This window comes from Trachypithecus francoisi, unplaced genomic scaffold (assembly GCF_009764315.1).
Source record: "Trachypithecus francoisi isolate TF-2019V2 unplaced genomic scaffold, Tfra_2.0 Lachesis_group20, whole genome shotgun sequence".
NCBI lineage: Eukaryota > Metazoa > Chordata > Mammalia > Primates > Cercopithecidae > Trachypithecus > Trachypithecus francoisi.
The window spans coordinates 38,324,256-38,351,545 of record NW_022681466.1 but is presented as its reverse complement, the minus strand read 5'-3'; the positions used below and the strand labels follow the sequence as shown (position 1 = coordinate 38,351,545).

General features: G+C 40.8%; 2 protein-coding genes across 18 annotated transcripts in view; both read left to right on the top strand.

The window, feature by feature from the left end:
* Window positions 1–13,942, top strand: part of DDX52 (DExD-box helicase 52) — a 32,586-nt gene extending 18,644 nt beyond the window's left edge. The window contains exons 8-15 of one of the 2 annotated variants that reach the window (XM_033183845.1): window positions 655–858; window positions 2,267–2,357; window positions 5,177–5,299; window positions 5,410–5,560; window positions 5,740–5,815; window positions 6,867–6,938; window positions 8,708–8,800; window positions 12,706–13,942. In XM_033183845.1, the coding sequence (XP_033039736.1) occupies window positions 655–858; window positions 2,267–2,357; window positions 5,177–5,299; window positions 5,410–5,560; window positions 5,740–5,815; window positions 6,867–6,938; window positions 8,708–8,800; window positions 12,706–12,763 (868 nt within the window). In that variant the 3' untranslated portion in view covers window positions 12,764–13,942. The remainder of the gene's footprint in view (window positions 1–654; window positions 859–2,266; window positions 2,358–5,176; window positions 5,300–5,409; window positions 5,561–5,739; window positions 5,816–6,866; window positions 6,939–8,707; window positions 8,801–12,705) is intronic. The other variant, XM_033183846.1, reaches the window with a different exon arrangement.
* A 4,044-nt stretch (window positions 13,943–17,986) lies between these two features.
* SYNRG (synergin gamma) overlaps window positions 17,987–27,290 on the top strand; it is a 97,018-nt gene continuing 87,714 nt past the window's right edge. For 14 of the 16 annotated variants that reach the window (XR_004430715.1, XR_004430716.1, XM_033183839.1 and 11 more), the window contains exon 1: window positions 17,987–18,199. Coding sequence is in view for 14 of the 16 variants with exons in the window: in XM_033183839.1 (XP_033039730.1) it covers window positions 18,123–18,199 (77 nt within the window). In the remaining 2 variants the exon portion in view is untranslated. The remainder of the gene's footprint in view (window positions 18,200–27,290) is intronic. The other 2 variants (XM_033183828.1, XM_033183836.1) reach the window with 2 other exon arrangements.

Sequence of the window (27,290 nt, the reverse complement as noted above, 5' to 3'; positions counted from 1 at the left end):
ACTATCTGGTCTGGAAGAAAGTTACACATTTTGATAAGCATTTAGTACAGAATTCCCCTAGACCTTTTTGCATCTTTCAGCAATGGTGATGGAGTTAGTGAAGTTCATGAAAAGCTCTGTTGTCATTAATGGAACCTTGTATCTTTGAGGCTATTGGAATAGGTACATTGAGCTATGTTTATCTAGCTTTTACCTTTTTCTTGCTGTGTTAGTCTGTTTTCATGCTGGTCTAAACAGCTACTTGAGACTGGGTAGTTTATAAAGAACGGAAGGTTTAATTGACCCACAAGTCAGGGCATGACTGGGGAGGCCTTAGGAAACTTAGAGTCATGGCAGAAGAGGAAGCAAGGCACATCTTACATGGTGGCAGATGGGGGAGAGAGAGAGAGAGTGCCCCCATGATCTAATCATCTCCCACCAGGTCCCTCCCTCAACACATGGGGATTACAGTTCGAGATGAGATATGGGTGGGGATACACAGTCAAACCATATCACCTGCTTATTTTTCTTTTCTTTTTTTTTCTGGTATGATAAAGTGGATCTGAGAAGCAGCATCATAGTTTGACTTTCTCATGTGTCCACTGCCCCTCTGGTTTAGTGAAGTGTCTTGGATCTTTCAGTTCAATATCCACAAGTTGTTTTGTTATTTCTTAGTGTTGAGTGGCTTGTAGTAGACGAATCAGATAAACTGTTTGAAGATGGCAAAACTGGGTTCAGAGACCAGCTGGCTTCCATTTTCCTGGCCTGCACATCCCACAAGGTCCGAAGAGCTATGTTCAGTGCAACTTTTGCATATGATGTTGAACAGTGGTGCAAACTCAACCTGGACAATGTCATCAGTGTGTCCATTGGAGCAAGGTATTTAATTGTTTTTCAACATTATCCCATTGACTTTTTTTTTTTTTAAATACAAGTCTTTTTTTTAAGACTGAAGAAAATAGGTTTCTTGGCCTGAGACTAGCAAGCGAGAGAGTTTTACTGATTGAAATGTGTTCTTTTAAGCCAAGATTGTTCAAGGATGTTCTGTTTTAGAATAATCTAAAAGAAGGTTTTTATATCATGTTAACATTCCTATCATGCTTTTAGGTGTTTTTTTCCATCCACAGAGTATAACATGAGCTCTGTGGCCACCCAGAAGATTTAGTTTCTTTGATGACTTAAATATAAGTGGACCACAGAGGAAGAATCTGATATTACTGAGCCACTTGATTTATATTTCCTTTTAAAAAATATTTTGGGGAGCATTTTATGGTAAATAAATGCTCAGTGATAGAAAAAAGTTTAAAGAAATTATGATATTGCTACCTGATGGATTATTATGTAACCCCTGAAATGATGTAGGAAGACTGTAGCTATATGAAAAAGTGTTTGTAATACCATATTAAGTGAAAAAGTAGCCAATGGAACTGTAAAAAATACCCTATTTTAAACCTAAAATTCCTGTGTGTAAGAAGAAAGCAAGGTTGGGTATGGTGCCTCACACCTGTAATCCCAGCACTTTGGGAGGCAGAGGCAGGTGGATCACCACCTGAGGTCAGGAGTTCAAGACCAGCCTGACCAAAATGGTGAAACCCTGTCTCTTCCCAAAATACAAAAATTGGCATGTGTCTATAGTCCCAGCTACTTGGGAGGCTGAGGCAGGAGAATTGCTTGAACTTGGGAGGTGGAGGTTGCAGTGGGCCAAGATCGCCCCCACTGCACTCCAGCCTGAGTAACAAAGTGAGACTTCATCTTAAAAAAAGGGAAAGCAGAATGAGTTCACATAAACATAATTTAAAGGCTGACAGTAGAATGGGAAAAATATTTATGATACAACATAGTACATTGTAACATCTCACAGAGTATTAATAAAGTCTTAATATATCTCACCCCCAACTGTTGGTCTGTAAATAAATCTTTGCTAATCATTATGAAAAATGTTTAACCATGTGTGATAACAACCTTAAAAATGTTTTTATTATTTTACTCAATAATTGTACAGTAAGAAATTTTTTATAATTAAATAATCAAATACATGAAAATTTATGACTTAAAACGTAAATTTTAATGGTTGGCATTTCAAGATAGTTTTAAAATTAGAAGAAAGCATTTAAAAATAACAATTTTGTCTTCAAGTTAAAGTATAAAAAATTAAGTACTTATTAATACTGACAGTGGAAAAATTGATTTTGTTGGAGTTGTGTGTAAATTTTTTCATTTATTTAGAGTTCAGGGGGAAAAAGCAAAAATTGACTCTTACAAACTACAAGGTATATTTTCTTCTTAGGAATTCTGCAGTAGAAACTGTAGAACAAGAGCTTCTCTTTGTTGGATCTGAGACTGGAAAACTTCTGGCCATGAGAGAACTTGTTAAAAAGGTATATTTGGATTACCTTTTTGAATTTTGGTAAAGTTTGCCAAGTCTTACATTTCTGGTGGGAGGCTATTACAGTGGTAGCATTGTGTCATCATCATCTTGCCTTGTATTCAGTAATCCACTGGTAAATTGATAAGAAAGTACATTGTGCCAACTATATGATCATCCTGCATCGTATTTAGTAATCTAGCAGTAAACTGTTAAGAAGCATATTGTCCCAACTCTTATCCCAACGGACAGAAGCTTGCCTCTCAGAATATGGTAAGTTGTCTTTTTGCAGCTCAGATTAGGCTAGGAAACGATCTACCTGATGCCCTGAGAATTTCATTTTTCCACATTTGCCTGCTCCATCCCTCTGCTGGTTTCTTATAGAAGAATTGGGGTGTTGTAGGACACTGAGTGGGGTTTTCTGTTTTTATCCTATCAGTAAGTACTGAGTAGAAGGCATAGTTGAAAGTTAAGTACTGAGGTGTCAGTGCTGGACAATACAAGAAATCTCCTAAGTTCTGCCCCTGGAATTTAGTCTTATTTAGAGGGATAAAATAAATACACTTAGTCTCTGATAAACTGTCATAAAGGGCTAAAGAGTACTTTTTTAAGCATCCATATCATCATAATGGGACCAACAGGGTGAGCTGAATTGGTTGAGCCTTATAGAAGAAATGCTACTAAACTGATCCTTGAAGGATTTTCAAGATAAAAGGTGGAGGGGAAGAGCAAGGATGGCTGGGGGAGCAGCTTGAGTAAAGCCTTAAGAGATGAAAGCGAACGCCGTGTGTTTGAAGACTAATGAAGCAGTTACCAGTCTAAGGCAAACAGTTTATGGTATGGAATTAAAGAAAACCAGGTTGGACAAGAAAGTTGGGGACAGGATATTTTTGAAGAATGTGACTACATAATTTGTTTTTGTTTTTGAGACAGAGTCTCGTTCTTTCACCCAGGTTGGAGTGCAGTGGTGTCATCTTGGCTCACTGCAAGCTCCGCCTCCTGGGTTCACACTGTTCTCCCTCAGCTTCCCGAGTACTTGGGACTACAGGTGCCCGCCACCACGCCCAGATAATTGTGACTACATAATTTTTAAGGAAAATTAGTTAAACAGTAATATGTAAGGTGAATTATAATGGGAAAGATGGAAAGTAAGGAAACCAGTCAGGCTTTTAAACTGGGCTAGGCAGAGATGAGGAAGAAATAAGGGCAGCAGCCTTAGTGGTGGGACATTAAGTATAGTTGGAGGATGAAAGGGAAAAGTTTGCAAGTACCTGGTGACTGTAGAAATGGTTTGCTTTAGTGGTTAAGAGCATGGACTCTGGAGCTAGGCTATTTGGGTAGAAGTTCTAGCTCCACCATTGCAGCTTTGCACAACTTAACCTCTCTTCCACATTTTCCTTGTCTGTAAAATGGGATCATAATATCTACCTCATAGAGCTGTTTTACTATTAATTTGTTAGTACAAGCGTAGCACTTACTATATAATAGTGCTTGGCACATAGTAAATGCTAAATGTATTTTACTAATATTCTTAAGAGAATTATTTGGTACTAGGAAATTTAAGGTTTTCCAGGATATTCACTTGGAGATTATACACCAGAGATTTTTAGCCATGTATGACCTTTGGGAGATCTGCAGACCCTCTAAAATTATATGTAAGATTTTTGTGCAAATGAGTGGTTACTTGTTGGAAAGTTTCTTAGGTTTCATAAGATTCCAAAAGAGGTGTTTAAACCGTCATAAAAAGGCTAAGAAACTCGGCCAGGCGCAGTGGCTTACGCCTGTAATTCCAGCACTTTGGGAGGCTGAAGTGGGCAGATCATCAGGTCAGGAGTTTGAGACCAGCCTGATCAACATGGTGAAATCCCATCTCTACTAAAAATACAAAAAAATTAGCCAGGCGTGGTAGTGCACGCCTGTAATCCCAGCTACTCAGGAGGCCGAGACAGGAGAATCACTTGAACCTGGGAGGCAGAGGCTGCAGTGAGCCGAGATTGCGCCACTGTACTCCAGCCTGGGCAACAGAGCCAGAGTCCGTCTCAAAAAAAAAAAAAAGGAAAAAAAAGGCTAAAAAACTCTAATATGAACAGTTAAAAAGATAGGAAGCTGGTTTGAGAGAGAGTAAGGGTTTGATAGTGTAAATGTAAAAATAATTTGCTTAGATACACAGATATCAGATGTAGTTAAAAAAAATTTTGCATAGAGCTAGTAGTAGAGATTCAGCTCAGTAAAATAAAGATTATATTGAAAACAGAACCAAGAACTAAGCTTGGGGAGAGCACCAGAATTAGGATAATAATGAGTTAATGAGGGATGAAATACCACCTGTGGGGTATAGCGTATACCACTGGGGTGATGGGTACACTAAAAGCCCAGATTTCACCATTATGCAATATATCTGTATAACACAACTGCATTTATACCCTAAATCCATAAGAATAAAAAAATTAATTTCACCCCAAAAAACCAAATGAATTAAAAAGATAGTTATTTCATTTTAAGCAGAATAAAAAAAGGTTTTGAGGCACAGAAGTCAAGAGATGATTATTTCAAAGTTTGGGCATCTGTTATTGTAGAGGGGTGTAGGGGGATTGATTAGACAAGATTATTGGAATTAGCAAGATGGAGAATATAGTTCAAATTCAGTGGAAATAACCAATTGGAGAGAATGGTGAGGAAGATGGAGGCAGAGTTAGACCACTAGCCCAAGAAATTTGGCCAAGAAAGTACATTAAATTGAATTGGGTTCTTAGAAGCTACAATCATATTATGAAATACTGACCAATTGTATTCTTGATTGAGTTATGTGTGCCAATTTTTGCCTTCTTTTAGGGTTTCAATCCACCTGTTCTTGTTTTTGTTCAGTCCATTGAAAGGGCTAAAGAACTTTTTCATGAGCTCATATATGAAGGTATTAATGTGGATGTTATTCATGCAGAGAGAACACAACAACAGGTAAAGTCAAATGTGTACTTTGAAACTCAGAACTACTTGATTTATGACATTAAATTTATGAAGTACCTGTTTTCATTCTAAAGTAATTTAATATATATTCTGTTAACCAGAGAGATAACACAGTCCACAGTTTCAGAGCAGGAAGAATCTGGGTTCTGATTTGTACGGCCTTGCTAGCAAGAGGGATTGATTTTAAAGGTGTGAACTTGGTGATCAACTATGACTTTCCAACCAGCTCAGTGGAATATATCCACAGGATAGGTGAGTTGTCTTTTTTTCCTTCCCCTCTGTCACCCACTGATCTGTCTTAGCACCCCTGCTATTCCTGGCACACACATGCTCATTTCTTAGTGCTATGAAAATCCAGTGACTTTTGTAAACGAATTTTGAGAGCCTCTGTCCACCCAAAATGTGTTTTTTAATGGTCTAATTTTTCTTAGGTCGAACTGGAAGAGCAGGGAATAAGGGAAAAGCAATTACATTTTTCACTGAAGATGATAAACCATTATTAAGAAGGTAAATTAGAAAAAATAACCTAGTGTTATTGGCAAAATTGCTTCATTATTCTTACATGTATATTCAATTAAGAGATAATTACAGAATGGCTATGTCCCAAATTCTACTGATAATGGTGTTAGTTAACCATATTTTAGCCATGGGAAAGGAAAAATGATCAAAGGGCCTTGTTTTTGCCCTTCCATTATTAGAATTTGGAAATGCATATTCAAAGTGGAATAATGTTCATTGTTAAGTTTCAGAGTCACAGGACTCTTTCAGTGAATCTTGACGTTAGATTTTAATGTAGAAGATGAGTTTCCTGCATTTTGACTGTCTACAGTAATCTTTGGTTGATGGTGATTGATAACACTTCACATTTCTAGGTAATGAAATCTAGTTTTGGCCAAAGGGGGTTTGTACTTAGATCTATTTATTGGTTTTGGTAAATATTTTGATTGTGCTTTCTGAGCTTTGGCTCTGCCACCTGTCAGCCTTTGCATCGCTTTGAGCAGATTCAAATGTGCATGTGTAGAGGAGTATATTCCAACAACCTAGATCCACCATAGACCTCAGCAACTCCAAGCATTTGAATCTCATGACCCAAATGTTAGTGTAACTATGCACATCAGTTTTCCATCTGTGAAATGAGGATAGTGACAGTATTTACAACACAGGCTTGTTGTAAAGAGTGAAGAAATTACTATACACAAAAAACTTGGCAACAGTGCCAGCCCCATAGTAGGCACTTCCACTTAATGAATGTAAGCTTGACTCTGGCTTCAGTCAGTGCTTCCTCCAAGATTGATTGAGTTTACCAGCTTTATAGGATTTGATAAATGTTGAAATAAGTGTTATCTCTAGTTATTCATCAGTGCATTAATTTCAGCCCAGTGGATAGTTCTCTCTGTAATCCAATGTGCTTACATCAGGTAATAATTGATAATATATCAGAACACTTTGTGGATTACTTTGTGTAGTTTTAGTTCCCTCTAACGTTGTGCAGAGGGTTTACATTCATAAACATCAGTTTAGCAAGATACAAGTTTATGTTTATGGATTTCTTTTTCAGCGTTGCCAATGTTATACAGCAGGCCGGGTGTCCTGTACCAGAATACATAAAAGGTTTTCAGAAACTACTAAGGTACAGTCTTGAATTTACCTGGATCTTAGACTCTCTGTCTCTTTGTATATACACTCTTTTTTTTTTTTTTTCCTTGCTCTGTTGCCCAGGCTGGAATGCAGTGGCATGATCACAGCTCACTGTAGCCTTGATCTCCTGGGCTCAAGTGATCCTCCTGCCTCAGTCCCCTGAGTAGCTGGGACTACAGGCATGCATCACCATGCCTGGCTATAATATTTTTTCGATTTTTGGGGAGTAGAAATGGGGTCTTGCTATGTTAACCAGGCTAATCTTGAACTCCTGGTCTCAAGTGATCCTATCTTATATCTTTGCATCCCAAAGTGCTAGGATTACAGGCGTGAGTCACTGTGCCCAGCCCAAAACTGCTTGTGAATATTATGTTATTTCCTTACCAGTTTTTTATCCTTTATTTTTTATTTTTTTTAATTTTTTTCCTTGAGATGAAGTCTCAGCTCATTGCAACCTCTGCCTCCCAGATTTAAGCAGTTCTCCTGCCTCAGCCTCTCAAGTGGCTAGAATTACAGGTGTGTGCCACCACGCCCAGCTAATCTTTGTATTTTTAGTAGAGATGGAGTTTCATCATGTTGGCCAGGCTGGTCTCAAACTCCTGACCTCAGGTGATCTGCCTGCCTCGGCCTCCTAAAGTGCTGGGATTATAGGCATGAGCTACTGTACCCAGCCTTATCCTTGAAATTTTAAGTATTCAGATTCTTTTAAAAGTATTCAGTATAAGTAAAATATGCTAAGAATTATTTTAGTTCATAAAACTGGTAAAAAACTTAATTGATCAAAATCAAACTCTGATGCTTGTTAACATAGGATATAAAGTTGGCACAGGACATATTTTTATCACAGTCAGTAGCTTTTTAAAAGGTGGATTGAATTTATCATCCCTTTGAGTTAGCTCTCTAAATGCTATTAGGTGACCTCATTTATTAAAGTAGTTAACAGCCCCATCTTAAACCAGTAAATGGTTTTAAAAAATGAATTTTGTGGCCAGATGCAGTAGCCCACGCCTGTAATCCCAGCACTTTGGGAGGCCGAGGTGGGTGGATCACCTGAGGTTGGGAGTTTGAGACCAGCCTGACCAACATGGAGAAGCCCCATTTCTACTTAAAATACAAAAAAAATTTAGTTGGGCATGGTGGTGCATGCCTGTAATCCCAGCTACTCGGGAGGCTGAGGCAGGAGAATAGCCTGAACCCAGGAGGCAGAGGTTGCAGTGAGCCGAGATTCCACCATTGCACTCCAGCCTGGGCAACAAGAGCAAAACTCCGTCTCAAAGAAAAAAAAAAAATGAATTTTGTGATCAAGGATCAAAACTAATTCTAGCTTTAACTCTTCTAATTGAAAAAAAAAAAAAAAAGGCCGGACACGGTGGCTCAAGCCTGTAATCCCAGCACTTTGGGAGGCCGAGACGGGCGGATCATGAGTCAGGAGATCGAGACCATCCTGGCTAACACGATGAAACCCCGTCTCTACTAAAAACTACAAAAAACTAGCCGGGCAAGGTGGCGGCGCCTGTAGTCCCAGCTACCTGGGAGGCTGAGGCAGGAGAATGGCGTGAACCCGGGAGGCGGAGCTTGCAGTGAGCTGAGATCCGGCCACAGCACTCCAGCCTGGGTGACAGAGCGAGACTCCGTCTCCAAAAAAAAAAAAAACAAAAAAAAAATGAATTTTGTGATCAAGGATCAAAACTAATTCTAGCTTTAACTCTTCTAATTGAAGTTGGACTTAATTTGTCTCCTCTTTTACTTTGTAACTTTCAGCAAACAAAAGAAAAAGATGATTAAGAAACCATTGGAAAGGGAGAGCATTAGTACAACTCCAAAATGTTTCTTAGAAAAAGCTAAGGATAAACGGTAAGTATGTGGTAAGAAAAATGGCTGTTTGACACCGTCATAAAGTTCTAGTAGGCATTATTTTTCCTTAGGGTAAAATTTTAAAAGTAGAATTGATACTACAGTCTGTTATAAAATGTGATAAAAATAATATATTTTAGGTTGCCTATAATTGGGGAATTTGTTTGTTTGTTGGTTGGTTGGTTTTTTTGGGATGGAGTCTCGCACTGTCGCCCAGGCTGGAGTGCAGTGGCGTGATCTCGGCTCACTGCAACCTCTGCCTCCCGGGTTCAAGGTATTCTACTGCCTCATCCTCCCAAATAGCTGGGATTACAGGCTCCCGCCCACCACACCCAGCTAATTTTTTTGTATTTTTATTAGACATGGGGTTTCGCCATATTGGTCAGGCTGACCTCAGGTGATCCACCCGCCTCAGCCTTCCAGAGTGTTGGGATTACAGGCGTGAGCCACTGTGCCTGGCCAGGAATTTATTTTAATATTGGAATTTTTCTGTGTCAATATGTTGATGATCTGCTTTTTTCCATCTTGGAAAATATTATTTCAATTCCTTATAAATTAGAATTGTACTGCCCACCTTCTCTACACAACCCACATTAGGACATGCTACTAAGGCCAGTAGTTAGGACCATTGACTTACATGAATCTAGTCTTCTTTGAAGCTCCTTCATATTCTGGGCAGGATTTCAATATGATCTCAGGCTTATGCAGATGCACATCGTAACAGCTGTAAAAAGTATTACTTAGGTAAATTTGTGCTAGCTTAGCTGAGTTTTATGAGGATATTAAAGCATAGTTTTTTAGCATACATATAGACTACCTTATTTTGCCCAGTAATACTAGGAAGCTTTATATTTTGAAAAGGATAGGTCAAGATATTCTGAACAGTTATACTGTTTCCACTATTTAAGGAAAATGGCACTCTTCACATCGTACCAGAACCAGGTTATTATATACTCTAATAGAATTGTTCAAGTCTATAATTTGTTGTTTTTTTCCCCTGAGAGTGCTATCAGTGGCCTAGGATATTACCATTGTGAAATATGCTAATGCTTATATCCAGTTACCTCACATCTGTTCTATATGTCATTAGGAAAAAACTGTTTCCATAACCAGTAGGCATTTACCAAGTTGTCCTGCAAGGTACTTGGTGGTGGTAGGATATACAAATGAATATAAAATGAGACTCCTTTCCTGAAGCTGGGGAAAGAAGATCCGTGTACATGACAGAAAATTAGAGACTGGTTTTTAAATAAAATAGGAGTTTAGAGAAGAGAAAGATGATTGTGAATTGGTATGGTTACAGAAGTTTCAACAAAGTAGAACTGTCTTTAAGGATAGGTAAAATTTAGGCATGGAGAAGGGAACAAGATGAACAGAGGCATGAAAATTAGAGTGTACTTTGTAATAAGTGAACAAGAGTTCACATGTTGGTATTGACTATGAGGAATAAAGGTCAGTTCAAATATACAATGTATATAGTGTCCCAAAATTTTATCGTACTTTTAAGTTTTAATAACTTGGGAAGAAAAAGTGCTACAAACTGAAAAAAGTATATTTGAATGATCAATCCTTTTAATTCCATTTGTGCTTAATTCAGTTTTGGGAATGCTTCACATTCACTTTTTGTTTTTTGAGATGGAGTCTTGCTCTGCCGCCCTGTCGCCCAGGCTGGAGTGCAGTGGTGCAATCTCGCTCACTGCAACCTCCACCTCCCAGGTTCAAGTGATTCTTGTGCCTCAGCCTCCTAGATAGCTGGGATTACAGGCACCCGCCACCACACCTGGCTAATTTTTGTATTTTTACTAGAGACAGGGTTTCACCATGTTGGCCAGGCTGGTCTCGAACTTTGGCCTCATGTGATCTTCCACCTCAGCCTCCCAAAGTGCTGGCATTACAAGTGTGAGCCACTGCACCTGGCCAACATTTTTAAATTTTAATTTTCTGTCGCAGCACTTTCTGGGTGACACGTAGACCAGTGGATTGGTAGCAAACCTTGTTATGCTTGGTCACTTTGGTCACCTAATCTGTCTTAATAGACCTGTTGGTGGGAGAGGAGTGGGTCACATCAGAACTGTTATGCATGCATTACTCTTTGGATGGTCTTAAAGCCAAGATAACAAATGCAGTCCTTTCAGGCACTGAGCAGCAACTGATGAAAGTTTTTACAAAGGTCAAAAATCAACTAGAATATAAGATGGTGACTCTGTTGAATTTTAATAAGATACATCAGTATTTTAAATAATTATACTTTAAATGCTGATTTGTTTTTGTTTTTGTTTTGAGATGGAATCTCTGTTGCTAGGCTGGAGTGCGGTGGCGCGATCTTGGCTCACTGCAACCTCCGCCCCCCGGGCTTAAGCGGTTCTCCTGCCTCAGCCTCCTGAGTAGGTGGGATTACAGGCACGCACCACCATGCCCAGCTAATTTTTGTGTTTTTAGTAAAGACAGGATTTCACCATGTTGGCCAGGATGGTCTTGATCTCCTGGCCTTGTGATCTGCCCGCCTCCGCCTCCCAAAGTGCTGGGGTTACAGGCGTGACCCACCGTGCCCAGTCTAAATGCTGATTTTTGTAAGTTTATAGCATTTATACTTCTGGGGTTTTTTGAGACAGGGTCTCACTCTGTCACCCAGACTGGAGTGCAGTGGCACAATCAGGACTCACTACAGCCTCAACCTCCTGGGCTCAAGCAGTCCTCCCACCTCAACCCCCCGAGAAGCTGGGACTACAGGCTTGTGCCACTGTGCCTGGCTAATTTTCTTTTTTTTTTTTTTTTTAGTAGAGATGGGGTTTCGCCATGTTGCCCAGGCTGGTCTCAGACTCCTGGACTCAAGCGATCTGCCTGCCTCTGCCTCCCAACATGGTGGGATTACAGGCATGAGCCACTGCACCTACCTTCCTCTGAGGTTATTAAAACTTAATTTGTACTAAGACTTCGAAGACACTTGATATAAATCTTGTCTCCATTTTCTTCATGTGTAAAGGCCATACTACTTAACATAGCGTACAAGCAGGACCCGTCATGATCCCATTCTGGCTTCCCTCTGCGCTGTCGATGTTTTCTTCATGATCCTACCCATGCTGATAGGCTCAGCTCATACCTCTGTGCTCATAGCTCTTAAGGGCATGTCTTCAGCCCCAACTTCCCCATTGAGCTACAGACCTGAATCCTTGTTGCTTAGTGGACCTCATTTCAGGCACCACAAACTTGGCCCCATGCAGTGAGTGGGGGAGGAACTGGATTTGGAGCCAGAAGTACTGGTTCTAATATCTACTTCCCTGTGTAGAGTTGGGATTTGGGATTATATGAGTTAATACACACCAAAGAACTTTGTATTACTGTAGTAATAGTTTGCAAACATTGATTATTTTCTCAAAACTTTTTTCCTTTGTCTGTTACCACTTAGTTAATGACATTCAACCTTCACTAGGCTATAGGATCAGAATGATAGGATTCATGTCTAACATGGATTACCAGTGAGTGATGACTGGCAAGTTACTCAACCACTCTGTGCCTCATTCTCCTCATCTGTAAACGGAGGATAATACTAGAATACTCCTAATAAGCTGTTAGGAAAATTACCTGAGTTAATACACGTAAAGCACTTAATAACAGTTTCTAGCACTTAGTAAGCACTGAATCATTGTGAACTCATTAGGTCAGGATCCGAATCTATCTGTCATAGCATGTAGTAATGTAGTTTACTGTGATGATTTTGCCTTACTTAGGTGATTGTGATTTTCTAAAGGGCAGAGACCATGTCTAATGCATCTTTGTGTTCCTGGTGCCTCATTATTTGATACACAGTAGGTTTCAATAAATGTTTATTAAACTGGTGGTAGGGTTATGGAAAGTAAATATATCTAGAATTTTTTATTCCATTTTCCCTACTTTGCTCTTTACAGGAAAAAGGTCACTGGTCAGAACAGCAAGAAGAAAGTAGCTCTTGAAGACAAAAGTTAAAAACAGACTTTAAAAATACCATCCCAGAAATGTAATTTTATGATCCCAGCATGAATGGTGTTTTCATGGAATACTTGAAGTCTTACAGTCACCTGTACCAAACATTTGAAATCAACTATAAGTACATGGGACTGGTGAAAAATGATCCTAAGCTACCAAGTCCATTTCAATTTGTAGGTGCCTTTTTTTTTTTTTCTTTAGAGATGGGATCTTGCCATGTTGCCAGGCTGCTCTTGAACTCCTGACCTCATGCAATCCTCCTGCCTCAGCCTCCCGAGTAGCTGAGATTACAGGCACAAGCTGCTGCACCCAGCTCTGTAGGTGACTTTTAAGTGATTATACAATGGAAATAACATTCATTGACATTGGTTTGAATCCAGAGAGATACTTCTTATAGAAGAACAAATGTTTATGCTAAAAATAACACCAAAATGTGGTAAACTCTTAAGGACTTTTCCCTTTGAGTGTGAAGGAAGGTGTGATGAATGCTGTGGAGAGGCATCTGGAACAGAAATTCAAAATAAAGCCTTGACATTAAATACCCCTTCCACTGCTCACTTTGTGGATGGTAGCATGGGCTGTCTACCAAGAAGAAACCTGCTGCCCTCTTAATTTTAATATTTCCTAATTAGTTGATGGCCTTTTGTGTTGTGAACCACAACAAAGAGAGGCCTCTTTTGTGGCTGGTTATTCAAGTTCCCTGGGATTTTAAATTCTTTGGTCTATTAAGTATCCTTGTATTGGATACTTAATACCTTAGCCCTGTCATGATGTTGCACAAGATCATGATCGGCTTCTCTCTTTCTTCATTTTCCGTCATTTAACCATGTTCTTTCCTGTCTCTTTCCATTTAAGATTATTTTATTTGAATACTGATAAACATTTTATCCTGATAAGGAACAATGTTCCTGTTACTTGATATACCTCTGTCTTCATTCTCTTACAGCTTATCTTTCCTTAGGTTGATGGCGCCTCATTTAGTAAGTCGATCTCTGCCTAAGCTAAAGGATTATGATCATATGGTGTTGGAGACTATTAACTATTAGATTTTTCTCAGATACGAGTTTTGTACAATGGAATGAAAAATTGACTTCATACACATAAGACTGTTGCCTAAGAATGACTTGAATGTTATCAGTACTACCACAGAACTATAATATACATTACCTTTTCTCCGCAGCATTTGAATTCAACTTATTTGTTTCCTCTATTTGTAGCTTTTTCTAGAGTCAGAACAGGTGGACTTTGTTTTGAATATTTTAGATGGGACAAAAATTGTTCATCTTCAGAATTTATTTAATGACAGACCCGGTACAGGGTGTAAAAATACTTACAAGAATATGGTTTTTTTGTTTGTTCATGCAAACAGATCCTTTACCCAATATATATTCTGGAGGTAGGTATACTGGTGCAACCCATTTGCCAGCTGTGTGACTTTGAATAAGTTCTTAATTTCTCAGAGTTTCGGTGTTCTCATCTATTAAATTGTGTCTCAAATTGTAAGTACCTAGCACTGTACCTGACACATAGTAAACTCACAATAAATATTCCTTTAACAAACATAGATTTTGTTAGGAAAACAGGCTTGATAACACAGTTCCTACCCTTACAATATAATGTTAGAGAGAAAGTAAAGGAGCAGATAGAGTCACGCATCACTTAATGACAGAGATATGTTCTGAGAAACGCATCGTTAGGTGATTTTGTCATTGTGTAAACATCATGTTATATACTTCCACAAACCTAGATGGTATAGCCTACTGTACACCTAGGCTATGTGGTACAGTCTATCACTCCGAGGCTACAGACGTGTGTAGCATGTTACTGTCTTGAATGCTGTAGACCGTTGGAACATGTAGACTTTTATAAACACTGCACACTTAATCTATCCTAAATTTGTTGAAAATATTTTTCTTGGCCAGGCATGGTGGCTCACACCTGTAATCCTAACACTTTGGGAGGAGGCCTAGGTGGGCAGATTGTCTGAGCTCAGGAGTTTGAGACCAGCCCAGGCAACATGGCAAAACCCCATCTCTACTAAAAAAAAAACCAAAAAAAGTTAGCCAGGTGTGGTGACATAATCCCAGCTACTCAGGAGTCTGAGGCAGGAGAATAGCTTGAACCTGTGAGGCAGAGGTTGCAGTAAGCCGAGGTCGCGCTACTGCACTCCAGCCTGGGCAACAGGGCAAGACTGTCTCTCGAAAATATACACACACACACACGCGTTATATATATATATATATATATATAATATATATGATATGTATAATATGTTATATATATATATATATGTTATATAATATATATGTTATATAATATATATGATATGTATAATATGTTATATATAATATATATGTTATACATAATATATATTTTTTCTTCAATAAATTAACCTTAGTGTGCTATAACTTTTTTACTTTGTAAGAGTTTTTCTTTTTTTTTCTTGAGAAACTGTGTCTGTCACCTAGTCTGGAGTTTAGTGGCACAATCATGGCTCACTGCAGCCTTGACCTCTTAGGCTCAAGTGATCCTCAAACCTCAGCCTCCTGAATAGCTGGTACTATAGGTGTGAGCCACCAACACTCAGATAATTTTTAAATTTTTTTGTAGAGACGAGGTTTTGCTTGTTGTCCAGGTTGGGTTTTTTAGAAAATTTTTTTTTTTTTTTTTGAGGTGGAGTCTTCCTCTGTTGCACAGGCTGGAGTGCGGTGGAATGATCTCGGGTCACTGCAACCTCTGACTCCTGGGTTCAAGTGATTCTCCTGCCTCAGCCTCCTGAGTTGCTGGGACTACAGGCATGCACCACCACACCCAGCTAATTTTTGTATTTTTAGTAGAGATGGGGTTTCACCATGTTGGCCAGGCTGGTCTCAAACTCCTGACCTTGGGTGAGCCACTGCCTCTGGCCTTTATAAACTTTTTGACTCTTGTAATAACACTTAGCCTAAAATGCAAACGTACAGCCGTAGAAAAATATTTTCTTTCTTTATACCCTTATTCTAGAAGCTTTTTTTCTATTAAGTTTTTTTTTTTGTTTTATTTTACTATTTTAAACTTTTTCGTTAAAAACCATGGCACAAACACACACATTATGCTAGGCCTACAAAAGGTCAGGATCATCAATCTCACTGACTTCCACCACCACTTCTCATCCCACCATTGTATCTGCTGTCTGTGGCTGACAAAAACATCATCATGTAGCACATGACTAGTGTGACAAGTGCTGTTACATGTAAGGCCATGATGCTAAAGCATCACAGGAGGGCATCTAACCCAGATTGGGGGTGTCATGGAAGGCCGACATCCTGAGTTGAATCCTGCAAATGTAAAAACCAATAGGTAAAGAAGAGGAACAAAAAGTATTACAAGACAAACTGAGGTCACATCTATGATCCTTGTCTTTATTGTGTCTGTTTAAAGTATCTACAGTAACCTGCATCAACTTAGTCAATGTATTTTTTAATTTTATTTATTTTATTATTATTATTATTTTTGAGACGGAGTCTCGCTCTGTTGCCCAGGCTGGAGTGCAGTGGCCGATCTCAGCTCACTGCAAGCTCCGCCTCCCGGGTTTACGCCATTCTTGTGCCTCAGCCTCCCAAGTAGCTGGGACTACAGGCGCCCGCCACCTCGCCCGGCCAGTTTTTTGTATTTTTTTTTTTAGCAGAGACGGGGTTTCGCTATGTTAGCCAGGATGGTCTTGATCTCCTGACCTCGTGATCCGTCCCTCTCGGCCTCCCAAAGTGCTGGGATTACAGGCTTGAGCCACCACGCCCGGCCTAGTCAATGTATTAATACTAAATTTAGCTCCTTCAAAGCAGTTTGAACTATGTGCTACATAAATTTCAGCTTCACCCAGGGAATGGAAGGAGTGAAATTAGTGAATAGACAGTTACAGCAAAAGACAGAAACAAAAACCAAAAATTGAATAGCTGGCTCTAGTGAATGAACAAGGACTTTGGAGTCAAACTGGCCTGGATTTGAATCCTGATCCTATTGCTTGTAGCTGTATGATCTGGACAAATGACGTTGTTTCTAACCTTGATTTTTTCATTTGTAAGATGCCAATTGTAACTCCTAAGGATACTGAGGATTTTTTAAAATGGGCTTACAGTTGCTGACCAGTGGTTTGTGCCTAATAAATAACTTACTACAAATTGTTACCCAGTAAAAACCCTGAGACAAGAGTGAAAAAATAAAGCTAATTAATCCATTACTTGCTAACAAGCAAACTACGTGCTTGAGAAAAGTACTCAACTTTCATGTTTTACTTCCAGACAGTAGTTTGATTAAAAGAAAAAAAAAAATCACAGTCCAGGCATGTGGCTCACGGCTCACACCCTGGCACTGGGAGGCCAAGGCGGGAGTATAGCTTGAACCCAGGAGTTTGAAACCAGCCTGGGCAACATAGATCTTATCTCTACAAAAAAAAAATTGGCCCCGTGTGGTGGTGCATGCCTGTGGTCCCAGCTACTCAGGATGCTGCGGCCAGAGGATTGCTTGAGCCGGGGAGGTTGAGGCTGCTGTGAGCCGTGATCATGCCACTGCACTCCAGCCTGGACAACACAGCAAGACCCTGTCTCAAAAAAAAAAAAAAATCAGTAATAAATAGGCCGAAATAGCTTCAGAGTAATTATGAACTGCTTCCCAAAAACCACTGTTTTGCACTTATCTGCAAGAATAGGAAAAACAAAGAGACTGTAAGGTGGCAGGATGGCAGAACCAAACAAGAGTAGTACACCTTGGAGTTTTTTTTGAAATACGGGTTGGGTTTTTGTGCTCTTGGGTGATTTAAAATAAAATTTAAATGCCTTCAGCGTCTGTGATAGGTGCCAACATGAAGCTGCTGAGTTCCAGAGAAAGGGGGGACAGCTGATCACTAATCAGTGCTGCGAGACTATCAAAGGGCCCTTCAGGAGCTATCTGTTCTTTGTGTGTAAAAAGAACACCAGTGTACCCACCGTCTAGTTTAAAAATCAGGACTCAGCCTACTCTTTCCACTAACCGCGATCATGGTTTTCAAACGGAGGAACAACGGCGCTTTGCCACTGGGCCGTCACCTGGGCCCTGCAGAGGGCCTAGCAGACAATGAATCAGCTCCCTTGGAGAGGCGCCTGCGACCGCCCCACCAGCCCGAGAGCTAGAATTGAACCTGGAGGACCTCTGCGGCGCCGGATCACGTGCAGTGGGCGTGCCACGCCTCCCCGAGGGCCGGGGGAGTCACGTGGGCGCGCGGCCCCGCCCCATCGCCCTGTCCGCGGCGAGGTGGGGCCTGGTGTTTGCCCCGGAAGTGGATGTCTTCCTCTGACAGCTGCTGATAAGGTGGCGGCGGCGAAGGCAGCGGCAGGCCGGGAGCAAGATGGCGCTGCGGCCAGGAGCTGGTTCTGGCGGCGGCGGGACCGCGGGAACCGGCGCGGGGGCCGCCGGGGGAGGCAGGTAGGTGTGAAGGACCGGGCGGGAACCCCCTGGCCTCTGCGGGGGCGGCGAGGGGTGCCTGGCGGTTATGGCGGTTTTCTCCAGCTCCGATTCCTTTCCTTGGAACTGGGCTGCAGGAGGAGGGTCATTCCCCAGGGACCCAGGACGAAAGGGGCGTGTGGAGCCCGGGTGCCCGAGGCTTGTGTTCCGGGCTCATTTGGGGACGCCGGCCGCCTGGGGTCGAGCGGGGAGTGGGCGCGCGCCCAGTGTGGGAGGGGAGAGAAGATGAGGGTCCTCTTGGGGTGGGGGGGCGGGGTAAATCTGGAACCCTGACTCCGCTCCTACTCCTGGCTGCCTTGAAGCGACCAGGGTCTTCCCTTTCCCTGGGCTTTCTAGACTTAACCAGATATGTTGGAGGGAGGGCTCTAAAAATCTGTTCACAAAGCTGGATGACTGTTTCCAAGGGGGTGTGTGTGTGGACGATTTGTCTCTTCCGCTTTTAGAGTGTCCTGTCCTCTTTATATTTCCTTAACCCGCGACAAACAGCAGGAACATCTAAAGACCTCTGAATTAGTAATGGTCTTGAGATAGAGTTATTGTCTTGTACACTAACTCTTAAGACTTGTCTGTCTCCTTTTTAAAAAGGCATTTAAAAACAAAGAAAATGCACTGTTAAACAGCAGTTGCGCATTTATTAGAACAAAGCTTCCAGAGTCTTAGCCCTTAAACACATCTGCCCTCTGCCACATTTCAGCCACGAGCTGGCTGTGGTTCTTCTACCCAGAACGAGAAGGGAGATGTACATTTGCAAGTTGACAGGTTCATTATCATTTAAGGAAATATTTTATTCCGGGAAGTTTTCACTTTTATAATGACCTAGTCTGATTTTGTTTTACTAACCAACACATACAGCACACACATTTGGAGGTAAAAAGTAGCTTTGCATCTTCAGTATCCTAAATTATCTTTGGAAATCGAAGTGTTAGGTTTTTTTTTTTTTTTTCTTCCATGCAGTGTTTCAATTTCGGAGTCGTGAACACTACAAAAGTGTGAGGACCTTAAAAGTTATCACCTCTTGCGGGTCCTTGTGTGTATGTCAGGAAACGAGCAGTGGCTGTTCAATAAACCACCTGTGTGCAACCCCATTTTTCATTTCCTCTGCACATCTTAGACTTAAGATTTTTAAACTTTTTGCTTTCTCTTTTGTTCTCTTCGTTGTTTCATTAGAGGGTTTTTAAAAAAATAAATACTTGGTATAAGCCAGTTTCTGGCTGGAGAAGAAACATATGTAATAATGTCCCCTCTATTTGTTTTCTTTTATTTTTTTTCTTTTTTTCTTTCGTCTTGTTTGTTGTTTTTTCTTTTCTTTTTTTCTTTTTTTGAGAGGAAGTCTCGCTCTGTTACCCAGGCCAGAGTGCAGTGTCGCGATCTCGACCCACTGCAACCTCTGCCTCCGGGTTCAGGTGATTCCTCCTGCCTCAGCCTCTGGAGTAGCTGGGATTACAGATGCGCGCCACCACGCCCGGCTAATTTTTGTTGATTGATCGATTGAGACAGAGTCTCGTTCTGTCACCCAGGCTGGAGTGCCGTGGCACGGTCTCGGCTCAGTGCAACCTCCACCTCCCGGGTTCAAGCGATTCTCCTGCCTCAGCCTCTCAAGTAGCTGGGATTACAGGCATGCGCCACTGAGCCCAGCTAATTTCTGTGTTTTTAGTAGAGACGGGGTTTCACCATGTTGGCCAGGCTGGTCTCAAACTCCTGGCCTCAAGTGATCCGCCCACTTCGGCCTTCCAAAGTTCTGGAATTACAGGCGTGAGTTACCACGCCCGGCATCCTCTATTTATTTCCTATGTGTGATTACAGTTTCTAAAATATCCCTGGGTGGTATTAATTTGATCAAGTATATGATTAATCATGGCACCAAGTTCTGGGAAAATGTAAACTTAGAAGAATTGATATCTAGGCCCAAATTGTTATTTACTTAAAAAAAGGTTTTTGGGTGGGGAGGACCTCAGGTTCCCTTTAGTTTATAGTATTTGAGTATCATTGGTCCATGGATGCAAATTTTTTAAATGAATATGGGTTGAATTTTGATAGAATGATTTTTAAATTTCCCTCCTTTGTAAATGTAGTAACATCTGCATTCTAAAAGTGTAAACCATATATGGGAAAGAAAGAAATGGTTAAAATGATCCTTACCTTGAAAAATGTATGGTACATGTTACATATATTGGCAACTTTCTGAGATTGAGAAGCTGTATCCTCAATAGAAAAAGAAATACTATGTTTTTTTAGAGAGTTATGGTAAAGGCTGAAGCTATTTTATTTTTAATTTTCTTTTTGCCACCTACCCTCCCTGAAATTATTTTATAAGGAAACTAACATTATGGCAACCTAAGTATATTAGAAGAAAAAGAACAGGCAACTTCTCTACACCTTTAATGGAGAAAATCCGTGAACTATAACTGACCGTATCGTTTGGAGACTTCTCTCTATTCTAAGAGGCTAAGCAAAAGACAATAATGTTTTCCAAATTTAATGTTAGCTGACCTTTGATTGGTGTCCTGAATGAGGTACTTTAGAATAGTAGAGTTGTATAAATGGCAAAATTTGCCCAAGAGATGAGAAGTATAATTCTTTTTTTTTTTTTTTTTTTTAAATCAAGTAAGGCAGAAAAAAAAAGTTGAAAGGTCTGGATTAGTCTGTAGTCATTGAATGCCTCCATGGGTAAGGTACTGTTCTTGATGCCGTAATGAATTAAAAAGACATCAAAACATGGTCCCCATCCTTGGAGAATGTACAAAATAACTGTGGTACAAAGTAAAAGAGAACAAAAGAGGTCACGTTCTTCTAGAATGTTATCATTTATGAACTTGTCTATTTTTTCCTATCTTTTACAAGCTTTTAGAGGGCTTCCTCATCTTTTCTTCTTCCACTGCTTCTAGCACATTTTTGCACATAAAAAACATTCTGTAAGTATTTGTGGATTCCAGCTACATCAAAGGCAAAGAAGTGGTATTTCAGTTGGGTCACAATTAGAGGAAGAGGAAGCAGTCAAGAGATTGTCATAGAGATGAGAAGGCCTAGTGGACACTAAGGAAACAACGTACCTGCAGTGCCAGATGACTGTGGCTCTGAGTGGTGGAGAAGAGTTTTGTGAGATTATTTTATAAGGAAACTAACATTAGTTTTGTTATAAAACTGAAAAGTAGAGTTGTGCCCAAACTAGAGAGGGCCTTGAGTTTAAACTAAGGAAATTCAGTTTCAGGGAAATCATTCCATCGTTTTAACTCCAGGAGTGCATCTTGCTAAAAGACCGTTTAATTACTGAGTAATGGTTCATCATTTAGAAAGATGTCTCTCACTTGTGCTGCATCAGATGAATTAGAAACCAGAGTCTGGAGGAGGGGTGATCCATTAGGAAGTCTTTAGGAGTCTAGGCCTAAGAAGTGAAGGCTAGTGTCAAATCTAGGTTAGTAGCAAAGGTAACTGAAAAGGAGGGACGGATGGATAGGTAAGTGACAGAGCTCTCTGCTTTCATACTGAGATATCAGTAATATATGAATTAGTGATTTTACCTTTGAAATTAAATTGTTGGTCATTTTGCTGCCCAGTTTTTGCCAAGCTTTTACTGTCTTATTAATGCCTCAGCTGCTTATCTAACCGATCTTTAAGCATGTTGATATTAGTTGTCTAAATGTTGCAGAGAAAAATACAAATTTTTCATAGGTCACTTAGCAGTTCGAGTTGCTAAATTCTTACTAAAGTCATGTTTGTCATAGTCTTACTTTTGTTTTTATTTTGTTTTCAAAGTAACCTTTATACATCTGTTTATGTATTTATGTCTATGTGATTGTCTTAGCTGAGACTTTGGCAGACTTGCTTCTTTTTTTTTTTTTTTTTTTTTTTTTTGAGGCGGAGTCTCGCTCTGTCGCCCAGGCTGGAGTGCAGTGGCCGGATCTCAGCTCACTGCAAGCTCCGCCTCCCGGGTTTACGCCATTCTCCTGCCTCAGCCTCCCGAGTAGCTGGGACTACAGGCGCCCGCCACCTCGCCCGGCTAGTTTTTTTTGTATTTTTAGTAGAGACGGGGTTTCACTGTATTAGCCAGGAGGGTCTCGATCTCCTGACCTCGTGATCCGCCCGTCTCGGCCTCCCAAAGTGCTGGGATTACAGGCTTGAGCCACCGCGCCCGGCCCAGACTTGCTTCTACATCCTCATTTGACAGAGGGGAAACCAGACAGGGGGTGAAGGAGATTGCACAGAGCTTCACAGTTATACTTTATGTCAAAGCTAGAAGAAAGAAAATATAACACGAGTTTCCAATTCTTCTGAGCCACTAGACCATATGACTAATTTAAATGTTTAAGGCTGATTTTTAAAAACCTTGACAGCTTGATTACTTAAATGTGTTCATTGCTCCTAAATTTATCAATTTTAGCATATGAGTAATGTCTTTAAAAACTGAATACAGGCATACCTCATTGCAGTTAGCAGATACAGTGTTATTTATAAATTGAAGGTTTGTGGCAAACCTGCATTGAGCAAGTTTATCCGCACAGTTTTTCCACGGCCTGTGTTCACTTCATGTCTCTTTCACATTTTGGTAATTCTCACAATATTTCAAACTCTTTCATTATTATTATTTGTTATGGTAATCTGTGATCAGTGTGTCTTTTATGTTACTGGTGTAATTGTTTTTGGAGTACCACAAACCCAGCTCGTATAAGCCAGCAAACGTAATGGATAAATGTTTTGTGTAATCTGACTGCTCCACCTGCCAGCTGTTCCCCTGTCTTTCCTCTCCGAGGGCCTCCATATTCCCTGAGACATAACAGGATTGAAATTAGGCCGATGAACCCTACAATGGCCTCTAAGTGTTCAAGTGAAAGGAAGAGTCGCACATCTCTCCCTTTAAATCGGAAGCTAGAAATGATAAAGCTTAGTCATTAAGTGTTGAAAGCTGAGGTAGGTCAAAAGCTTAGGCCTCTTACACCAGTTAAACTAAGTTGTGAATGCAGAGGGAAAGTTTTTGAAGGAAATTAAAAGTCCTATTCCAGGAAACACAAGTGTTAAGAAAGTGAAGCAGCTTTGTTGCAGATATTGAGAAAGGGTGAGTGGTCTGGATAGAAGATTAAACCACCCTTAACATTCCCTTAAGCCAAAGTCTAATCTGGAGCAAGATCCTTAGTCTCTTCAGTTCTGTAAAGGCTGAAGGCTGAGAGAGGTGAGGAAGCTGCAGAAGAAAAGTTGGAAGCTAACAGGTCACTTTATGAAGTTTAAGGAAAGAAGCTGTCTCCATAACATAAAAGTGCAAGGTGAAGCAGCAAGTGCTGATGTAGAAGCTTTAGCAACTTACTCAGAAGAGCTAAGGTCATTGATGAAGGTGGCTATGCTAAATAATAGATTTTCTGTTTTCTTTTTTTTTTTCTTAGAATCTCACTGTGTCACCCAGGCTGGAGTGCAGTGGCATAATGTTGGCTCAATGCAACCTCCGCCTCCCAGATTCAAGTGATTCTTCTGCCTCGGCCTCCCCAGTGGCTGAGATTACAAGCGCGTACCACCATGCCTGGCTAATTTTATATTTTTAGTAGAGATGGGGTTTCACTACGTTGGCCAGGCTGGTCACGAACTCCTGACCTGCCTTGACCTCCCAAAGTGCTGGGATTAACAGGCATGAGCAGCCATGCCTGGCCAGATTTTCAGTGCAGACGAAGATGCTACCTAGGACTTTCCTAGCTAGAGAAGAGAAGTCAATGTCTGGTGCCAAAGGACAGGCTGACTCTCTTGTTAGGGCCTAATGCAGCTGGTGACTTTAAATTGAACCAGTGCTCATTGACCACTTTGAAAATGTTAGGGCTTTTTTAAAAGTATGCTAAATCTACTCTGCCTATACTCCGTAAATTGAACCACAAAGCCTCAGTGACAGCACATCTATTTACAGCATGGTTTACTGAGTGTTTTTAGCCCATTGTTGAGACCAACTGTTCAGAAAAAAGATTCTTTTGAAAATATTACTGCTTATTGACAATGTGTCTGGTCACCCAAGAGCTCTGATGACAATGCATAAGAAGTTTAATGTTCTCATGCCTGCTAAAACAACATCCATTCTGCAGTCAATGAATCAAGGAGTAATTTCTCCTTTCATCTCTTATTATTTGAGAAATGTATTTCATAAGGCTATAATGCCCGTAGATACTGATTTCTTTTGATGGAACTGGGCACAGTAAATTGAAAACTTTCTGGAAAAGAATCACCGTTATAATTTTTATATTCTTTATTGCTGCTGTTGTTATTTTGGAGAGATGAGGTCTCACTATGTTGCCCAGGCTGGTCTCAAATTCATGGGCTCAAGCAGTCCTCCCACCTTGGCCTCCCAAAGTGCTGGGATTACGGGTGTGAGCCACCAGGCCCAGCCATTCACTAGATTCTCTAAAGAGTATCTGAAAACCTCCTTTTCAGATCCTTGACTTCCAGATTAAGAGCCTTTCTCACTCAGAAGTCTTCCTTGATTTGTCCCTTTTTCTATCTAGGTTCAGAGAAAGAAGTCCCACTTCCTTTTCAAACCAGATCCATTTTGCTAGTTTGTTTGTTTTGTTTTATTTTGAAACAGAGTCTCTCTCTGTTGCTCAGGCTGGAGTGCAGTGGCTCAGCAATCTTGGCTCACTGCAACCTCTGCCTCCTGGGTTCAAGCAATTCTCATTTCTCAGCCTCCTGGATAGCTGGGATTACAGGCACATGCCACCATACCTGGCTAATTTTTGTATTTTTAGTAAAGATGGCGTTTTGCCATGTTGACCAGGCTGGTCTTGAACTCCTGGCCTCAACTGATCCGCCTGCCTTGGCCTCCCAGAGTCCTGGGATTACAGACATGCACCACCTCATGTGGCCCCCTTTTGCTACTTTGCGTGTTAATCCCATTTTCTTAAAAACCTTATCAATCACTAAGTATGTATTTTGTCTCTTAAATTTTTTCTCCCTAGGGTCTCTTCCTCTTTCTCTGTTGAAACTAACTCACTCAACGATCACCGTTTTTGAAAGCAGTGATTTATTTTTTAATCTTTGTTCTCACCACTATTCTACAGCATTAGACGCTGGTAACTACTTCCTTCTTGAAATGTGGTCCTTCTTCAGTTATAACTCTGTTATAAGGACTCCCTTGGTTCTCAATGACCATTTCCTACTCAGTTTTCACTGTAAGAATTCTCCGAGTGTCAGGACTGGGCGCGGTGGCTCACGCCTGTAATCCCAGCACTTTAGGAGGTCGAGGCGGGCGGATTATGAGGTCAGGAGATCAAGACCATCCTGGCTAACATGGTGAAACCCTGTCTTTACTAAAAAATACAAAAAATTAGCCGGGCATGGTGTGGGTGCCTGTAGTCCCAGCTACTCGGAAGGCTGAGGCAGGAGAATGGCGTGAACTCAGGAGGCAGAACTTGCAGTGGGCCAAAATGGTGCCACTGTATTCCAGCCTGGGCGAAAGAGCCCGACTGTGTCTCAAAAAAAATAAAAACTAAAAAAGAATTCTCCATGTTTGTCCTTAGTTGTTTTGTTACTGGATATATATATTCATGCCCTTGGCTATTTCATCTACAACCAGAGCTTAATTTTTTTTTTGAGACGGAGTTTCACTCTTATTGCCCAGGCTGGAGTGCAGTGGTGCCATCTCAGCTCACCGCAACCTCAACCTCCCAGGTTCAAGCGGTTCTCCTGCCTCAGCCTCCTGAGTAGCTGGGATTACAGGCATGCGCCACCACGCCCAGCTAATTTTGAATTTTTGGTGGAGATGGGGTTTCTCCATGTTGGTCAGACTGGCCTGGAACTTCCAACCTCAGGTGATCTGCCCGCCTCTGCCTCCCAGAGTGCTGGAATTACAGGCGTGAGCCACTGTGCCTGGCCAGAGCTTAATTTTTTAACCTTTATTTATTTGTTTATTTGAGACAGAGTCTCACTCTGTCGCCCAGACTTAACCTTTATTTAAAAGAGCCTAGGCCAAGTGCGGTAGCTCACGCCTGTAACCCCAGCACTTTGGGAGGCTGAGGCAGGCAGATCATGAGGCCAGGAGTTCAAGACCAGCCTGGCCATCATGGTGAAACGCCGTCTCTACTGAAAATACAATAATTAGCCAAGTGTGGTAGTGCTTGCCTGTAGTCCCAGCTACATGGGAAGCTGAGGCAGGAGAATCACTTGAGCCTGGCAGGCGGAGAGGTTGCAGTGAACTGAGATCGTGCCATCACACTCCAGCCTGGATGACAAGAGCAAACTCCGTCACAAAAAAATAATAATAATAAAAATTTTAAAAAGGTGTCAGCTTAACCCTTAGAAGAGAGCTTTCTTATGCTCTAAAGTGAGGACTTAGTGTTTAATGGGTACAGAGTTTCTTTTTGGGGTGATGGAAAAGTTCCGGAAATGGATAGTGGTAATGGTTGCACAACATTGTGAATGTCCTTAATTATGCCGTGGAATTATACACTTAAAAATGGTTAAAATGATAGAATTTTATGTTGTGTCTATGTTGCCACAATAACAATAAAACCTCTCACAACTTCATATAATATTCAAAATAAAATTAAACATTTTAAAGGCCTTTGGCCTGGTGCGGTGGCTTACCTGAGGTCAGGAGTTTGAGACCGGCCTGGCCAACATGGTGAAACCCTGTCTCTACTAAAAAAAAAAAAAAAAAAAAAAGCCAGGCATGGTGGTGGGCAACTGTAATCCCAGCTACTCAGGAGGCTGAGGCAGGAGAATTGCTTGAACACAGGAGTCGGAGGCTGCAGTGAGCCAAGATTGCACTATTGCACTCCAGCCTGGGCAACAAGAGCAAAACTCCATCTCAAAAATAAATAAATAAATAAAACAAAAATAAATAAAGGCCCTGTACAATCTGCTTGCTTTTAAATCATATAGTTACCATTTAACCTACATTCATTTCTCCAAACATCCCTGCATCTCTGCCTCAGAGCTTTTGCTCAAAATATATACTGTGCTTCTATTTTCCTTTAAGATTCAGCTCCAGAGCTACTTCTATAAAACTTCTCAAGATATGGCCCATTAAAATTCATCTTTTTCTTCTCATCCCTATTAATAATTTCGATCTCGCTTATAGCAGTTAGCA